The sequence below is a fragment of the Rhea americana genome, unplaced genomic scaffold, assembly GCF_003343005.1.
Source record: "Rhea americana isolate MKP2758 unplaced genomic scaffold, rheAme1 scaffold_122, whole genome shotgun sequence".
Lineage (NCBI taxonomy): Eukaryota > Metazoa > Chordata > Aves > Rheiformes > Rheidae > Rhea > Rhea americana.
The window spans coordinates 2,776,307-2,792,632 of NW_028185284.1; the positions used below are offsets into that span (position 1 = coordinate 2,776,307).

General features: G+C 52.8%; 1 protein-coding gene across 4 annotated transcripts in view; it reads right to left on the minus strand.

The window, feature by feature from the left end:
* Positions 1 to 6,227: 6,227 nt before the first annotated feature.
* Positions 6,228 to 16,326, minus strand: part of LCOR (ligand dependent nuclear receptor corepressor) — a 66,309-nt gene continuing 56,210 nt past the window's right edge. For 3 of the 4 annotated variants that reach the window (XM_085325776.1, XM_085325773.1, XM_085325774.1), the window contains one exon: positions 6,228 to 11,066. In XM_085325776.1, the coding sequence (XP_085181902.1) occupies positions 6,536 to 10,999 (4,464 nt within the window). In that variant the 5' untranslated portion in view covers positions 11,000 to 11,066 and the 3' untranslated portion in view covers positions 6,228 to 6,535. Of the gene's footprint in view, positions 11,067 to 16,197; positions 16,296 to 16,326 lie in introns of all 4 variants that reach the window. The other variant, XM_085325775.1, reaches the window with a different exon arrangement.

Here is a 16,326-nt window from a genome sequence, read left to right on the forward strand (position 1 = left end):
AAAAAAAAAAAAAAAGCTACAGTGACGTCCCGGGCAGGGGGACGAACCTAACCCTGCCTCGTCCGTAGCCTGTCCAGACACACGACCTGAGGACACAGACCCTCCCCAGCGGCCCCGGGGCTTCTCCGGGGAGGAGGTGCTGAGAAAGATGCGCTTGCTGGGGCTCGCCCCTCTCCCCGCAGAGGCCAGCGGGAGCAGGAGGTGGGCAGTTTGGCACGCACGCCTGAGGAGCAGCGGGCTGGCATTGAGAGCTGACGGGCTCGAGACCAAAAGGACCACAACCAAAGGACTTCGAAACAAGCAGAGCGTCATGCTGAGACCTCGCTGCACCTCTTAGGACAACCCGTGGGGTGGTGGCAGCCCACCGCAGGTACTGAGAGACCCGAGGTGCCGAGACAACAGCGGCCGGGAGGGCAGGGCTGCAGCTTTGCTCATCTGCACAGGGGCAGAGAGAGGCTCGGGCAGACTGGCAACCTGCTCAGGCCTCCGTTCCGCTGAGCTGCTCTCCCCCGGCACAGGGGGACAGCGGTGCGGAGGGCAGAGGGCCTGAATTCACTTTGCTTTCCTAGCCCCCCAGAGAAAGATCAGCAACATGGTGGAAAACTCGTCTGAAAGCACTGGTGCCTGCTAGACAGCTCTTTGGAGAAAGATTGCTGCGAAGATGCACTGCTGAAGAGTTTGCAGAAGGACACAGAAACACCACTGCACATAAATGACTAGCTGGTAAAAATGACCTTAATAGTGATGGTTATTAAATGTGCACATCTTGGATACACTGCATGCACCCAGTCAGCAGAGAAACAGACTTGAGGAATATCATTGCTAGGTGACAAGCTAACAGCTACAGATAGGAGGAGCCACCCTGCACTCAAAYGGCTTTTGATACAGCCCTTGAACACGGTGGGCACATGTAAGACATAAATTTTGACTCTGAGCACAGCAGTCCTAGCCAAGCAGCCCCTCCTGAAGGTTAAAAGTAATGCAGCACGTTCCTGACTACATGAACTGTGAAGACCCAGAGCTGCCARTGATGACAAGACGAGAAGAAAGGTTAACCGAGCAAACGGGAGAGGCGGCCTAACAGGAGAGGCTCAGCAAGGAGATCTGCAGAGATGCAGCTCTAGGAAGATGCTACTCCAGATGTATGGAATGGGGAGCTGGGATGGAGTCTGGTTTCAAGAATATGATGAGCAAGTGCCCAGCAGGGAAAGACAAAGTAGTAAATAGGGGAAATATCCTTAGAGAGACGCATGGCTTATTATATGGGACAAATTTAAGAAGAAAAAATGCTGAAAAACAGAAATGGAAATTCAGAGTGAGTTGAGAAGACACCAGAATGGCTTCTAGCATTTGAAGATGTCCACAACTCCAGGGCAGCAGCAGTAACAGCACTTGGCTCTTGCTGAAATCAGGGATAGTGAAAAGAGACAGAGTGGGGGGCTGCAGGGTGCACAGAGAGGGAGGCTGTGGAGCAGAGGATGGCACTGTGGTAGTGCCAGTGGGCCAGTCTGCAACCTTAGTGGATGGAAATGCAGTCGATGCCCCCGTGGAACAGAGGGCAATGAAACACATATAGCTTATTTCCTGCCATTCATTAAGGTCATCTACAGTTCCCTGTGCATCCATTTCATTGCGTGGAAACCACATTTATTTGGCACAGGCTGCTGAGAAAGCACAGGCCATGCCTCAACAGCGTGTAGCCAGGTGGCAGAACAAACAGAAATAAGCAGTGCATGTCCTAAGTCGTTAACCAGGCGCAACAGGTTATATATGTGGTATTATCTCTGTGTACGTTTGTATCTCCGGTGCACCATTCTAGCTGAAACGTGGCTGCATGGAAAGAAGAAATGCCAAAGTAAACCGGGAAGAGAGTAATGCAACACGAAGATGGATTGGAATAAAGAAAAGGAGAAAAAATTCAAACATCTGCGCACTCATCAAGCAAACCTAGCTGCCCCGCCGATGCCACCCTGCCTGGCAGTCACCTGATATAAACTGTAATTTGCTTGTAAATCAAAACGTTTCTTCTTCCCTCTCAAAAATAAAGGACTCTCAAAAGCAAGTTTGTGAAGCACATCAGAAAAATGTCTTGTAACATGTCTTCCTGAGAGCAGCGAGTTCCTGGGCATCTGTGACAGCAAAAAAAGGAGGCCGGCAAGAAGCTGAGAGTGTCCTCAAAGCAGATAGCCCTACCATTTTTCTAGAGAGGATGARGATTTCCAGCCTACCTCTGGGGCACCTCGGGGGCACCTATCCCAGTGTGTGTGGGGGGTGTAACTCAGATGATTGCACAAGGCTGTAACTCAGAGAACTTGTAATGAAGCACCAGTGTTCCCAGCACCACTGGGGCCGGACAGGTGGTGCCAAAGTGCTTGCTGCAACTTCCAGCCACAGGTGATAGCTTCACACCACCCATCTCTTGGCAGACATGAGCCCTCTTTGTAAAAGCTTCCTATATTGCTGCACCCTCGCAGGCAAGGGTCTCCTTGCATGGGTGAAAGCCTCCACCAAGCTCAGTAGCTGCGGGAGTAAATGATCCTGCCAGCTCCTTACAAACAGCACRTTTTAGAGGGCAATCACACCATTTTTCCTCAAGTCAGAGAAAGGCCGTAATTTTTAAACAAGGGTGAGTTGTTGTGAAGAAAGGCAGAGACAGAGACCAGAGCAGCTCCTCTTCTGAGCGGGATTTACTTGTACAGCTAGCAAGACCTTGGCAGAAGCTGCCTAGCCAGGAACGGGCCCCGAGGACGGAGAGCCTCCAAGTGGAGCCAGCACCGGGGATGCCGCTGTGAAGGCAAAGGGACCACGGCGGCTCTGAAGAAGGGAGTCCCAGCACAGAGYGGGAGCACCCGATTGAAGCCGTGGGAGTGCTGACCACGGCGGCCGCAGGATGCCTCCGGCCCGTGGGGGCAGCCCAGCTCCGCAGACCCTGCAAACCTGCTGCTCCCTGACTCTGCAATGGCCCCAGACACCGCGCTCCCACTGGCCGCCTAGGCAAGACCCCCGCGAGGGGGCACGCTGCTCGTGCCTGACCTCAACTGGTCCCAGTCCTCAGACCAAATGAGCCCATGCAGCAGTTTGGAGCAATTATACTTTAAAGAGTTTTTTTCTCTAGGAAAAACAAACAAACAAACMAACCCTCAGAATTACTTGTATTCTCCTCCCTTGCTTTCTGAGGAAAGAAAYAACAACAACCCACAAGGCTCAGCCCAGTCCAAGCCAGAACCCCCATTTCCTCCCCATCCTCACAYAAAACACACACCTCTACACACCCTTATTAAAAGGTACAGAAATTCAGATTTACATCTACCAGGCAGAGCCCAGCTCCCATTAAAAGTCAGTAGCATCTTTGCACAGATTTTACRAGCGTTACGCTTTGAGCAGGACACATTGGATCTAACGTAGCAGTTCCAAGGCTTGCTGAACCCCTCTGACATCCCCCAGGCACGGACACAGCTGCTAGTTCGAGGTGAGCAGGGCCTGGGACAAGCTGCACGTGCACTGAGTCTCAAACCCGTGCCCAGTCAGGGAGGCTCCACCAAACTAAGCCAAACCACAGCAAGACGACAGTATACTACAGACCAAGAAGGCAAGTTCAGAGCAGTGGGAAAAATACGGTTTTCCTTTCAACATCTCCTGACTTCTCCCCACGACAGGTCCTGGCCATTCCTCTCTGGAGTTGAGGCCTGGCTGCAAGTTGTTCCCATCAACTTCTAGACCAAGCAGCAGGTACCAAACTTGTGAGTAGTGCAAAATTGGGAGAGACGCTGGGACACTCTAGCACCAGTCCCGCACCAGTGTGAARCCTGCTATTTCAGGCCTCTGCCCTGCTAGCACCAGATGCTCCACACTCTCCTAGAGCTCGGGGCTGGGGAGCCCATGGGCCGGGGAGGCAGCGAGCCCTCTGCCTGCAGCACCATGTCCAGAAAGCCTCTTCTGACCCTCTTTGTAGCAGTTTTATCCCAGTGAGGCTATTGCCCCAGAAGTACGTGAGACAGAAAGCAGACCAGCCCGTACTCACCAGCAGAAGTCTGTGAAAAATTGAGASCAAGAAAGAGGGAGAAGGTCTCAAGGAAAGCTCCTGGCTGCCTGAACAATTCTGCACCTTCCTGCAGCCCGGCACACACGCTTCTAAAGCAAAGGTGAACGACAAGGAAAGGGGTTTGCTGCAGGGTGGCAGCACAAGAGACAGGCGCTTGCGGGGAGGTAGCAGGCGTCCCCCGGCACGCGCACGGTCCCGGCAGYCCAAGGGGAGAACAAGAGCCCAGGCGTCCCGGGCCCACGGCTCTGCATAGGGGCTGCCCTACAGGGAGGAAGCAGGAGGAATGCAAATTCAGGTAGAGAAGCAAGAGGGAAAGAAAACTTGTARGAAAGGTACGGATCAGTCATTTAACTGCAATCAGCCCCCTCCTTCCTCCCATCTCTCCCAAAATGCTTTTAAATCTTTCCTGATGGAATGTTTGACATATTTAATACATGCAGTAAAAATTAAAGTAATAGATAACTTCATGTTAATCTGTACAGGGACTGACGAGCTAGATTTAATCACTTCATAGCTGTTCAGAAAGTTAACTTATTCTAGCATGATTCAAAGGAAAGGTAAAGGATTTTTTTTTTAAAAAAATCAGTCATTTCATAGTAAGAGAAGAAYGTGCCACAGACTCGTGCACATCAGCACTGGGGGAAGGGAATACCTGATCTCCGCGGGAGAGCTGGAGGTGCTCTGCAAAGGACGTGCAAGTCTCCCCCACTTYGTTTCACCCTCTGTACTACGAGGGTACAACGGAAGATTTAAAGACAGCAATCCGCTTCCCACCGCCGGTCCACAGGCTGCGGGAACTGGGGTTCGGTGCCCACTGGCAAAGCGATTCCCTTTGCAGCTGAGCCCTCTCTGGCCTCCAGCCCCACAAAGCTCTTCCCCGAACRCAGCATCCTGCCCCGAAAGCTTGCAGGGAGCAGGCACAGAGCTCGCAACAAGAAAGCGGCTGCGGGAGGTCAAAGCCCGCGCCGCGCCGCCACCGGCGCTGTGCCTTCTGAAAGGAAGGAGGTTCACTCCGAGACTCGGACAGACTTCGGGCAGCGACTCGAAAACGCAGCCGCGGAGCTGAAACGGCCGGCCGCGCGTCGGCACCGAGCAGAAACCGAAGCGGTCGCTTCCAGCTGCCGAGCGCCAGTGCAGGGCGCGGGAACGCGGCKCTCTGCCTTGCTTACAAGTTTTCCTCCGAGATGCTAGGCTTGGGCTACTCTCTTCCGCCACTACAGACTCCTCGCTGACTTTTCGACGTGCTGCGCGGGTTTGCGCGGGAGAACCGCAAGGGTGCTGTGCAGGGCAGAGCTGCGCGAAGGCCTGGCTGAGCCCCCTGCTTTAGACTCCACAGCACTGAGACACAAGYGAGGACAAAACAACTGCACCTTGTCAGCAGAAGGATGAGAGGGAAATTATATTAAAAAAAAAAATTTAGTCAGACCCTTATCTCGACCTCATTCCAAACACTGAGAMCCCTGGTCTAGGAGGGCGCTACGCAACAAGTGCACAAGGACTCACCGCGAGGGCCAAGACCCCCCACCTACAGAGAGCACGAAGAGCAGAAGGAAGCCAGGCCTGCAGAAAGCAAAAGACTCAGTCTTTAGCAAAGAGCTGATGGAACCACTTTGCCATAGAGACCACAGAAATCAACACTGGCGCAGCCAAATGCGGACGGGAGAAGGCGTTGTGTCCAAAACCAAGACGGAACAGGACCGATTCRTCCCCGTTGCCAGCAGAAGGGAGGATGAACGCAGCCCAGCACGCCTGCCCAGCAGCAGCGGATGTGACAGACCAGCGCCCAGTATCCACACAGCATCTCCTTTGCCTTTTCAGTTTGACTGGGACCACCCCACCTCAAGGCCTGTGCAACGGGAGAGCAAGACAGTGATCAGAAGTACACACACGAGTAGCTAGTTAATACTTTTATGCAGGTAACAGCATGGGACACCAGCAGCTGCTACTAATGAACCGACAAACGACAGATTTAGCTTTTTCTCCCTCCTTGATGGAAAATGGTTTTGGTTTTGCTTTAAATGCCACTAGTAAGACAGACAGAATTAGGACTCTGAAGGAAAAGGAAATGTTTGCGTGCACTGAAAGGCTGCTGAAAGCTACTTCATGTGCACAAAGGTGGTTTTCTTTCTGCTACAGTACAAGTGCTTGTGCCTCAAGTATAAAATGCAAGCCTCCAAATCACACAGACGAGCTACTTATTTTTATTTTTAAAGTGATAAATAAGGCACTGTACTTTTAACTAAAACTGCCTGGTTCCAAGTTTAAAAATCCAAGGAACATTCAAACTGCAGAAACTTCCTTCTGAACAGCAGAGACAGACAGGCTGATCTCTTCTCTGTCTGAGACATATCTTCCGATGCCTAAAATCATGGGCGTTATCCTTTAACTGCGGATTTTTAAAGGCTTGCTACAGCTTATAAAAGCAGCTTTAGTTAATGCATGGTAAAGGGTTACTACTATACAAGAGTTTTGTACATGGCTACCAGTTCTTTGCTATTTCGTATCCAGTCGTGAGCGCTTGCTGTGCGAACAGTCAACTTTCGCCCTCAGCTTCCTCTTGCCCTGMACCCCACTGCTCTCCTGCATCTTCTTCATGGACCTTGTCAGGGTTTTCCCACTGCTGGGCTTCTTGTTGGCCATCTTCTGTGACCGTGTTGAAGACTCCCCCAGGGGCTTCTGCTTCTGAGACTTGGCCAACTCCTCATGGCTGGGAGGGAGCACGGCCCGTCGGCTCGTGTTTTCCTTGCCCTTCCGCATGGGGAGCCGCACTTTCTCAAGCTGCCTTTTTGGGGCTCTCTTCTCTTTCAAAGATATCTTTTTAGCAAGCTTATTGCTTCTCTCCATGGCAGCTTGCTTTCTGGTCGCAGGAGCTTTTGTGCTGACCTCCGAATGCTTTATTTTACTGGCTTTCTTGGCAGGCAGCTTGTCTTTACTGGAAGAGCCTGACCGCTCCTGCATGCTGCCGCTCTCCTTCAGTGTCCTCTTCTTTCTACTGAGTTGGAGGTCAGATTTGGGTGAGGGGTCCTCCTGGGACTTGCTTTTTCCTTTCCGCCCCTTTCCCTGCCCTTCTACTGATGGAGATTTAGCAGGAAATGCATCCGCTTTGATCTGCAAGGCCAGCTTTGGAGACATCAGTGGGTTGATGCACACGCTTTTCCGGCTTTGTTTGCCCTCTACGGAAGGGTGATCTCCCAGGCCATCGCTCTTCTTCTCTGCCTTCATCATGCGATGCTGGGCTCGGAGTTTGCCCCGCAGATTGGAGTATTTCCGCAGGATCCTCGTGCTTGCCTGCGTGGGCAAGCTTGGAGTGGACTGAACGTTTTTGTCTTCGCTCACTTCTTCAGAGCTGGCTTCAGAGGGAGACGTCTGATTGGGACCAGTGGTTTCTTCAGCCTCTGCTTTTTCAGCATTCTCTCGAATTTTGGCCCACAGCTTTTGGTTCTTCAGGTTATTCCGAGCTGGGGTAGTTGCAGCAAATTTCTTGAGGTGTTTTTTCAAACGTTCAGCTTGCAGTGAGCTGGGATAAAGACTAGAAGAGGAATACTTCTGCAGGGGGACCTTGATGGGTGGTATCTCTCCTGGGAGACGGGTGTTGAGTTTCTTCACAATCACTAGAGATCTGGTTTCAGTTGTCTCCAGGAACCATTGGCAGATGTCAGACAGCTTAAAGGCCTTCATAAACAACATCTGGACGGGAGAAAGCTTCTGAACTTCCAGTGACCCTCTACTTTTCCGTGTCCTTTTCTTGCTTTTCCAAATCTCTTTCAGTTTGTCGGCTTTGTTCTTCACCTTGGGGGTCGGTTGCACTTCCTTTTCCAGCTGAATCCAGCCCTTCTGAACTTTCATATACTGGGCATTGAACTCGGCAATGAGCTCCTGGTTTTCCTCTTCAGCACACCACTCCATGAACTTTGGTTTGCTGTCAGCTGTGTCTACATCCTCCAAAGCTGAGGAGTCGTCATTCCCTGAACTGCATTCATCCCTCAGTTTGGGGATTGCTTGCACAGACTCCTTCCCCGGTGCRTTCTTTTTTGCAGGGCCTACAGGTGCAGGTGTGTGTCTTAAGTTATAAAACTGCAGGGCTATCTTTTTATGCTTCACAGCCTTTGCTGGAACATGCTTGCTTCCACCTCTGCTGCTGGGACACGGAGGTGAATTGGTCACTGGCTCAAAATTCTCAAGTTTTTCTTTGTCCATGGCACTGTCAGCACTCTCCTCCTCCTCCTCCTCCTCYTTTGCACTGTCATCGTCTGGTTTCACTTCCACTTGCTCTGCATCATTTGCAGCCATACTGCTTTCCTGAGGAAGGAGAATGTTCCTCTTCTCAGAATCAGCCTGGACACAGATTTCCAGCATCTCACCTGCCTGACTTTGGCTGTCTTTAGCAGGGGGGTCATCTTTTGAGGATTTTTCTCCCTCTGCTGCAGTCTCTTTTGCTAGGATGCTTTTATAGGTTTGTCTAGTAGTGACACCGTTCTCCTCACCTGGCAGCTGCTCAGGGATGCTCTCTGGAGCTTGGTCAGTGCTCAACCCCTCACTGTTCCTGAGCAGCGTTTTATGGAAGCAGTCATTTGGGAAGTGCATGGATGCTACCCCATCCAGCTGCACTTCTCTCTTAAACCGCTTAGCGCCAGGACTCTTGGAGAGTTTGATCTGAAGGCAAGGAAGCTGCACAGAGCTGGAAGAACCAGCTTCCTCAGCACTGCCCTCCATGGGCGGCTGCGACTGCTGGCTTCGGAGACGCCGGTCTGATGCCACAAGCACTCTCCTCCCTTTCTTTCGCTTCTTGTCTAGACTCTCTTTAGAAGAGATGGAGTCTTTCCCTGCTGCTTCTGAGCCCTCAGGCTCAGGCAGCATTTCACCTTCAACAAGCTCTTTCTCATCTGGCAGACTATTATTCTGCACTGTCTCCCCTTCCAAGATTTCAGAAAGGCCTGTGTTGGCTGGCGTGACCTCCTCTTGCTCAAGTGAGCTGTCACCCAGCACGCCTGGTAGTTCGGCTTCTGGTTTAGCGTCGATGCTTTTGTTCACATCTGGACACTGCAAGGTGGCAAGGGGCTCTGGGGGACACTCCCCTTGCACAGCGGCAGGAGGCTCATCAGGAATGTGCAGGTCCAGAGAGCACGCAGAGGGCTCTGCAGGATGCACCCCAGAGGGCTCCACGTCTCCAGTGCCTGGAAGCTCAGCAGGATCCCTCACATCAGCACCGGCCAGAGGTGCAGTGTCCACAGCAGCAGAGGGCTGCAAAGGAGACCTTGGCTCTGGGCTGGCAGGAAGGTCTGGAATAGTTTGTATTTCTGAACCTGGGGAACCTTCCTCCCTGCCGGGTGCTTCCAAGACAGGAAGGGCTGTAAAATCTGCAGCCTGCGTGCTGCTGCTGTCTTTGGGCCCACTCTCCCCAGGGGAATCCAGCCTGCTGCCAGCCTGCCAGGAAATGGTGCCTCCAGCTCTTGCCTCCCCTCTTTCGGTGGGAGGGGAGCTCGGGGGCTGTGAGCTGGCCGAGTCATCCTCTTTCTGAGGACTAGGTGGAGCAGAGAGAGAAAACAGGGGCACAGCGATAGCAGCTTCCCTTGACCTCAGTGCCCAGGTATCCCGGGGCTCGCGTTCAGAGCCCAAATCAGCTCTCTCTCTAGTTTCTCTGCCGGATGGTGCTCCTTTAGCCAGGAGCCTAAGAGAAACCCTTTTCTCACCTTCCCTTCCTGCCCCCAAAGGCCCACCCCCTGAGAGCACCAGAGTCGGCTTAGTGCTTACTAGCGTTTCTGTTCTCAGTGCCGGGCTGTTCCCTCTTTCCTCCGCCCGGGAGCTTTTAACCAGAGTGCGGACCGTTGGGAGCTCGCAGCACTCCCCGTTGAAATAATACCCTCGCGTGCTCTTCCTCGCCGTCTTGCGGGACGCCACCGACCGCTGGCTCTCGAAGTGGCACTCCGTGATGGGCTGGCTGATGTAGACGACGTCGCACTGGTTGTCGTAGTCGTTTATCCTCAACCCCGATGCCTTTTTGCTCTTGCGGGTGGCACGGGCAGAGGCCGCCTTGGCGCGGGGGTGCCCGCCGGGGGCCCGGGGGGCGGCTGGCGCGGCGCTGGCGGACAGCCAGCCCTCTTTGGAATTCTCTAGCGGGCCCTTGTCGCCCGGGTGCAGGTGGCAGCCCGCCTTGCCCTTGGCCGCGGCGTGCAGCAGGTGGTTTTCTTGCTTTGGTCTCGCGTCTGGTTCTTTCGCGTCGAAGTCCTGGTGCAAAGATGCTTTCGAGCTGCACTGCAAAGCATTCTCCTTGTCAGCTCTGCGAGGAGAGTTTACCATAAAGCCAGAATCCCAAGTCTCTTCAGGTAAAGCTTTGAAAGAGTTCTTTTGGGACCCCAGACAGCTGTCTAAGCTGTCCTCACTGCCATTCACATTTGCCACTTTGACAGAGATATAGCCTTCCACAAGAGTCTTACCTGCTACCTGCTCTTTATTGTCCTCACACTTTCTGACACCAGTTTCTTGCTCGCGTCCAGCGGCTTGTCCTTCCAGGTTCTTTGCGGCATGATGCAAATTCAAAGAGGAAGAGTTCAACATGCTGAGGTATCCTTGGGTGGAGCTATCCTTTGGACTAGCAGAATTAAGTCTAGTAATGGGGATTTCAGAGAAGTCTCTTTTCAAAGCAGGACTGGAGCTCTCTGCTCTGTCCGTAGACTTCAGCTCTGTAGGCTGCTTCAGGGTTTGTCCTGTAACATGCAGGGTGCCATCAGACCCTGACTGTCCTGGGTCTGAGGAAGAAGGGTGCTTCGATTCAGTACAAGTAGCACCCTTATCCTGATTTTCAGCGCTTCGCTGGCTGCAACCAGAGCCACAAGTAGAGGCCTCCATGCTTTCAGATTCAGGCAACYGCTGGCCTTCAGAGTCTGGTTGTACTTCAGTGTATATGTCGTTTAGCACACGAATGAATTGCTTCTGGTGATGCGTACACAGTCTGACCATAAACTTTTCCAGTGGAGACTTCGGCTGATTGTTAGAGTCTATTGCTATCGTCTCTGCTGCATCCTCACTAGAGAGACAAAGAGAGAAGCAATCAGTACACGTCCCAGGGAACAAAAGTTTATGCTGCAAAACTGGAATAACCCTTCTCCTCCCACTTAGACATATCAGTTGCCTGACCTCCAGGTGAGATCAAGCATCCTGTTGTCATGGCAGGTCTCTCTTTAGGCCCTAGTGTGCACTCTTACATAGGGATATTACAGGCAGGATATGAAATGCACTTTTGTTTGCCTCCCAGTGCTACAGCACCCATAATTACATTTCTAGCTAGGATTTCCTAGACAGAATTAGGTAAGTAGGTACCACGTGACAACTGCAAGGCAAATTTAAGTTTCCTAGAGAAAATGAGATCTACTCTATACAGAGTGCCTGCTGTAGAAGGCCCAACACTTCTGGGACCCACCAGAATGACTGCACACACTTCATCTGCACATCCAGGATCTTTGGGAGCAGAGATCCCAGAGAGGCTGCCAGATATCAGAAATCTTAAATTACTGGAAGTCTTCAAATTCTGCTTACTTCTAGGTAACAAAAGAGGATTAGCCAAGGCAAACTGAGCAGACTGTAGCCTGAGCTGCCTTCAGGGCAGACTGTAGCCTGAGCTGCCTTCAGGGCAGTCAATGGAGAAATTTTGGAGGGTTCTCAGTCTGCAGGACACACACACTGATGCACCCTTCCCTGGCACAGTGCCTTGCCATCTGCAAGGACCTTTGATTTACTGCCATTTAGAAAGTTTGTTGTGAGAYGGACTGAGTGTCAACTTGCAGCAGTCGCCCAGAAAAGCCAGTTTTTACAGCACTGCTGTCTACTGCATTGCTGCCACCAGCTGCCACCTCTTAAGCAGAGACAACTATCATTTACCTGCTCAGCAGAGGCAATTAATTAGGACTTCCTCAAGCAGAAGTTAAGGGCTAGCCTAAGCCCAGTGTTTGCATGAAGCTGTTATTAGTGCAATGCCAAGCAGTATTATAAAAACTGTATCTGTTACCAACAACACAGATCATTTCTCCTCCCTCCAAGGGCTGACTGGGTTACGTGTGTTTAGCACTCATGTTGTCTGTCGTGAGACCTCTACCAGCAATTTGGTGTTGCTTTGGAATAAATCTTGCACCTTGAACCTCACTTACTTTTGACATTACCTGAGAAGTGAAAATTATTCCCTCCTGCTCTTCCTCCCCCTCCCCCCCCCAACCGCCTTCCCAGGATGACTCACAGCTCGGGCTCACAAGGAAGAGCAGAGCTCAGGAAGCTGGGGAGGCTTATTGACCCCTGCCAGTGAATCACTGCTGCTGGCTGCTGTACGGCATTTTACAGAAACTTTTGTCGAGTCTGTGTTGCTCCTGCAGCAGGCCAGCAGATGACTGGCAGGCTGCATATTTTGCCCTGCTCAGGGGGCTAGAAACCCCCAGCAGGAGGTTGGCAACRGTCTCAGCTGCCCTGAGCTGCTGCTGTCCCTGCTGCTGAACTGGCTCCCCTGGGCTCCGGCACTGTGCCATGGAAACCAGGGTGAGACCCTCTGCGGGAGAGGGATCAACTTTCTCGGATACATGAACCATCGCTAGCGTCGGATGCTGACCTCACTTGATCGGCTGGGTTGAGGGGAGCAACGCTAATCGCAGCATTCAAGGCAAGGCTGGAGAAAAGCAGCTTTATCTATAATGGCTTCATTGGGTTTTCCCTGAATATGCTGCCAACACTTGCTTTCAGTGCCCCCACAACGCACGAAGGGCTGGTCAGGCAGGCAGGGAGGAAGCACCCCTGAGTCAGGCGATTCGCAAGCCGAGACTGACTGATAGAGAGGGAGGAGGAGAAAAAGTCAGTGAATTGAGACAGTCGTGCTAGGTGGCATGCCATGTGCCAGAGCAGGTCTCTGGGAAGTCCTCACCTCCTCTACTTACTTACTTTGTTTCTACTTTGTTTCTGGCCACTGATAAACATTGGGGAGGCACCGCAAGCAACCTGCACCCCCCAGGAGCCTTGGGGTCTGATCCAAAACTCGGCCAAGGGCAGGAAAAGATTCCCGCAGGCTGGTTTGGGCTCTGATCCTGGCCACTTGGCATTTGCACCCACTCTCCTCTTCACCCAGAAATGTTAGGCTGAAGCCAACAACCTAACAACAACCCAACAACCTGCTCTAAGCATCTGCTAGGCAGCCCCTTTACTTTCTAGTTTGCCCAGATTTTAAGTATAACAAGGCTTCACATCTCAATCATGGCCACACAGTTGCTTTAAAAGCCTCTCAGGCGGGGTTTTACCGAAACTGCCTGGGAAGGCCGGGCGAGTCGCACTCCCTGAACGGACTTTAACACTTCCAGAATATATTCCCCAGGTTAGCAATAAACAACATACCTCCAAACTGCTTTACTTCAACCAGGTGAGAACGCCCTTCAGCAACCTTCTTAACTGGCTCTACCTGGTGCTGCTAGGACTTTCAATTTGCAATGCCTGGGATTAATTTAAATAAAAATGCTCAGGTACAAGCTGGCCCCCCTCCAGAGCTCTGCATAGGCAGGGTTATGTCAGAGAGGATCTTTTACCCAGCCCAGCTCCTCCCCTTGCCCTGCTGAATAACAATGGAGATAGGAAAAAAAAAACTTTCATCCCCCTCCAAGAGGAAGGAGAGGAGAGCTGGGAGCCGGGCACTTTGCAAAGAGACAGACGGAGCTCGGCAGAACTTTTCCTCCGCTGCCACTTTTGCAAAGGCGGCGGGGTGCTTTCCTCTTACCTGGTGGGAAGCCCAGCTCCTAAGAGTGGCAGCCATTTTCCCCGWGCGAGCCTGAATTTATAACGGCGGCGGCAGAGGTGTGGCCCTGCCCGGCCCACCCCGCCGCCACGCTCCCCCGCGCCGCCTCGCAGGGATTTTGAATGGCGGAGGACAGGGAAGTGGTTACGGTGGCAGAACAGCAACCTTCTTCCTCGTCAGGGTCGCTTGCGGCGTTAAATGCAAATGCCTGCGAAGGAAGAGCCCAAGGCGCAGGCAAAGCGGTTGTCCGGGCCTGCGGCGAGGAGGAGGAAAAGGCCTGCTACAGCCTGGGCGATGCCTTGCTAGGGAGGGGATTACGGGATTTCCAGAGTGCCTAATTCGGGAGAAGGGAGCAAGGAGACCCATCTCGTGCTCGACAACACAATTCAGCTGCTTCTGCAGCCACGTTACGTGCAGGGTTCTCCACTTCCAGATCGGTTAGTCCCAAAGACTGAAAGCAATTCCCTGTCTCGAGCTCCTCTCCTCCTTCCTCAGCCTACCACGCTTTGGGTGCCTCCGGCAGCTTCTCGTTTTTCTGGGCCTCAGATAAGGCTCTCCGAGTCGTGCGCCCCCCAGCTCGACGGCACCGCCGTGGCCTCTCCTTTCCCCCGTCCTTCTGCGGAGCCGCCTGCCTCCCACGCAGCACAGCTGAGCCGCAGCCTGTTCCTCGCAGCTCCCGGCTCTCTCCGGGACGCAGCTTTGCGCTCCCTACGACCCCCGAATCTGCCTCTTGGCACTTCCCTAGCGTTTCCTGCCRTTTGTTTCTGTTCTGTTATTACTAAATAAAATACGCTCACGACCATCCTCCGGCCCCGAGGCCAATGGATGCAGGATTGCCCAGTTCCTTGCTATTTAGTGCTGCAAGCCTCCAAGGCAGCATAGCCAAATGCAAACAGTGTATGCGGACTGGCACTGTTTAACGGACCAGAACAGAGATGTCCAGYGTGAGCCTTAGCTAAGAGGGTCACAACTAGAGGAACAGCTTTGGAAAAGAGCTTGATGTGCACTCAGGTGTAAGCAGAGAGYTTATTTCAAGTGCCCCACAGCTCTTTAGGCTGGGCTGCCTACAGATCGTGCAATCCGTTGCAGAGAAATCATTTATTTATATAGCTTATCAGAGAGGCAACAGAGAGGTGAGCTGATTACAGAACTTAAGTGCCGGCACTGGAGGAGCACACCAGGCACTAACAGGTTCTTCAGTCTGGCTGACAGAGATGCAATGAGAACTGAAGACTGATGGCAAACTCTGAGAAACAGAAATTAGGCACATGCTTTTAACAGGAAGAAAAACTACTCTTGGGAACTGAGCACCCCCATCTCTTTAGAGCTTGCCTTTCTGGAGGCACGGGTGGCCACTCAGAAGTTGCTGGGCTCAGTGGACAAGCAAAGAGGACATCAGTCCTCTTCTGTCCATACAGTCTACAGCCTTTTCCTCCAGTATCCATGCTCACTCCTTCCCAGAATTTTCAGAAGCCTTAGTTTTTGGATGCGTATGAGGAATTCATCATCTCGCYGGGTGGAGAAGCTGCAACCTGGCTAGTGTGGTACTAGGGCCAGGGAGCAAGGGGAGGCCACTCGCCAGGGACTCCATGCTTACGGGCAAGCTGCGGCAGCAGCTACAAGCTGGGATGGAGCACACGTGGATTTATTCTGACGGGAGTGACATCCCACCTGTCAGCGTTGCTTCTCCGCAGCGCTTGGGAGGTGGCAGGTCTGCCCCTTCTGGCTGCCCGCACAGAGCTGCCCGTGCAGAGCCATAGCGTCCCGGGCTGCAGCACCCCGACTCCAGCTCGGCCACACGCATGCCCTACTGCYATCAGAAGGCACCTTAGCATCCCAAGTCAGTCTCCTCACCTGGTCCCCTCCCTACCTCCGGGCCCTGCAAGCTTTCCCAAGCCAGTCCTATTCTTTCCTCCTTTCCTGTTTGTCACAGAAGGTGTCAGAGGAATCAAGGGGCAGGAGCTGTCAGAGACACAAACGTAGCTGTTGCTACGCAACCGTCCCGGTGTAGCAATTAACGCTCAGGAAAACGTGCTGTGCTCTGAAGCTATTTGCATAGCTGCGTGCTGCAATACATTTGTTTGCATTGTGGCTCTACTGTTTAGTGGAGTTTGAAGTCAACCCTCCCCCCAGCTTTTGCTGGGGGGAACCCAGGGTTTCCAACAAAGGCCAGGCGGTTGTTAATGATGAGCCTCAGCRAAGGCGGTGATTTGTCTGCCAGTAACACCTAGAGCCTGCACAGGTATGGGATTTGCAAGGCTGGGGGATTGCCGGGGTGGGGGCAAGCTTTCCGAATTTCATCCTGCGCAGCCGCGGTGGCCCACGGAGCTTTGCTCGCCTTGCCGAACCCGCTCCCGGAGCGGCCTTGACCCGCCGAGAGCACCCTTTGCGGGGTTACCTCGCCTCTCCTTCTCCAGGGGTGGCACGCACACGCCAAGCGTGACGCTGCGGTGGGTCTGTGAATGACACGTGTATCCTTACGGGCTGCCCGGGCACCTTGCGGGGTTCGGTATATTTTGGGGGGGGG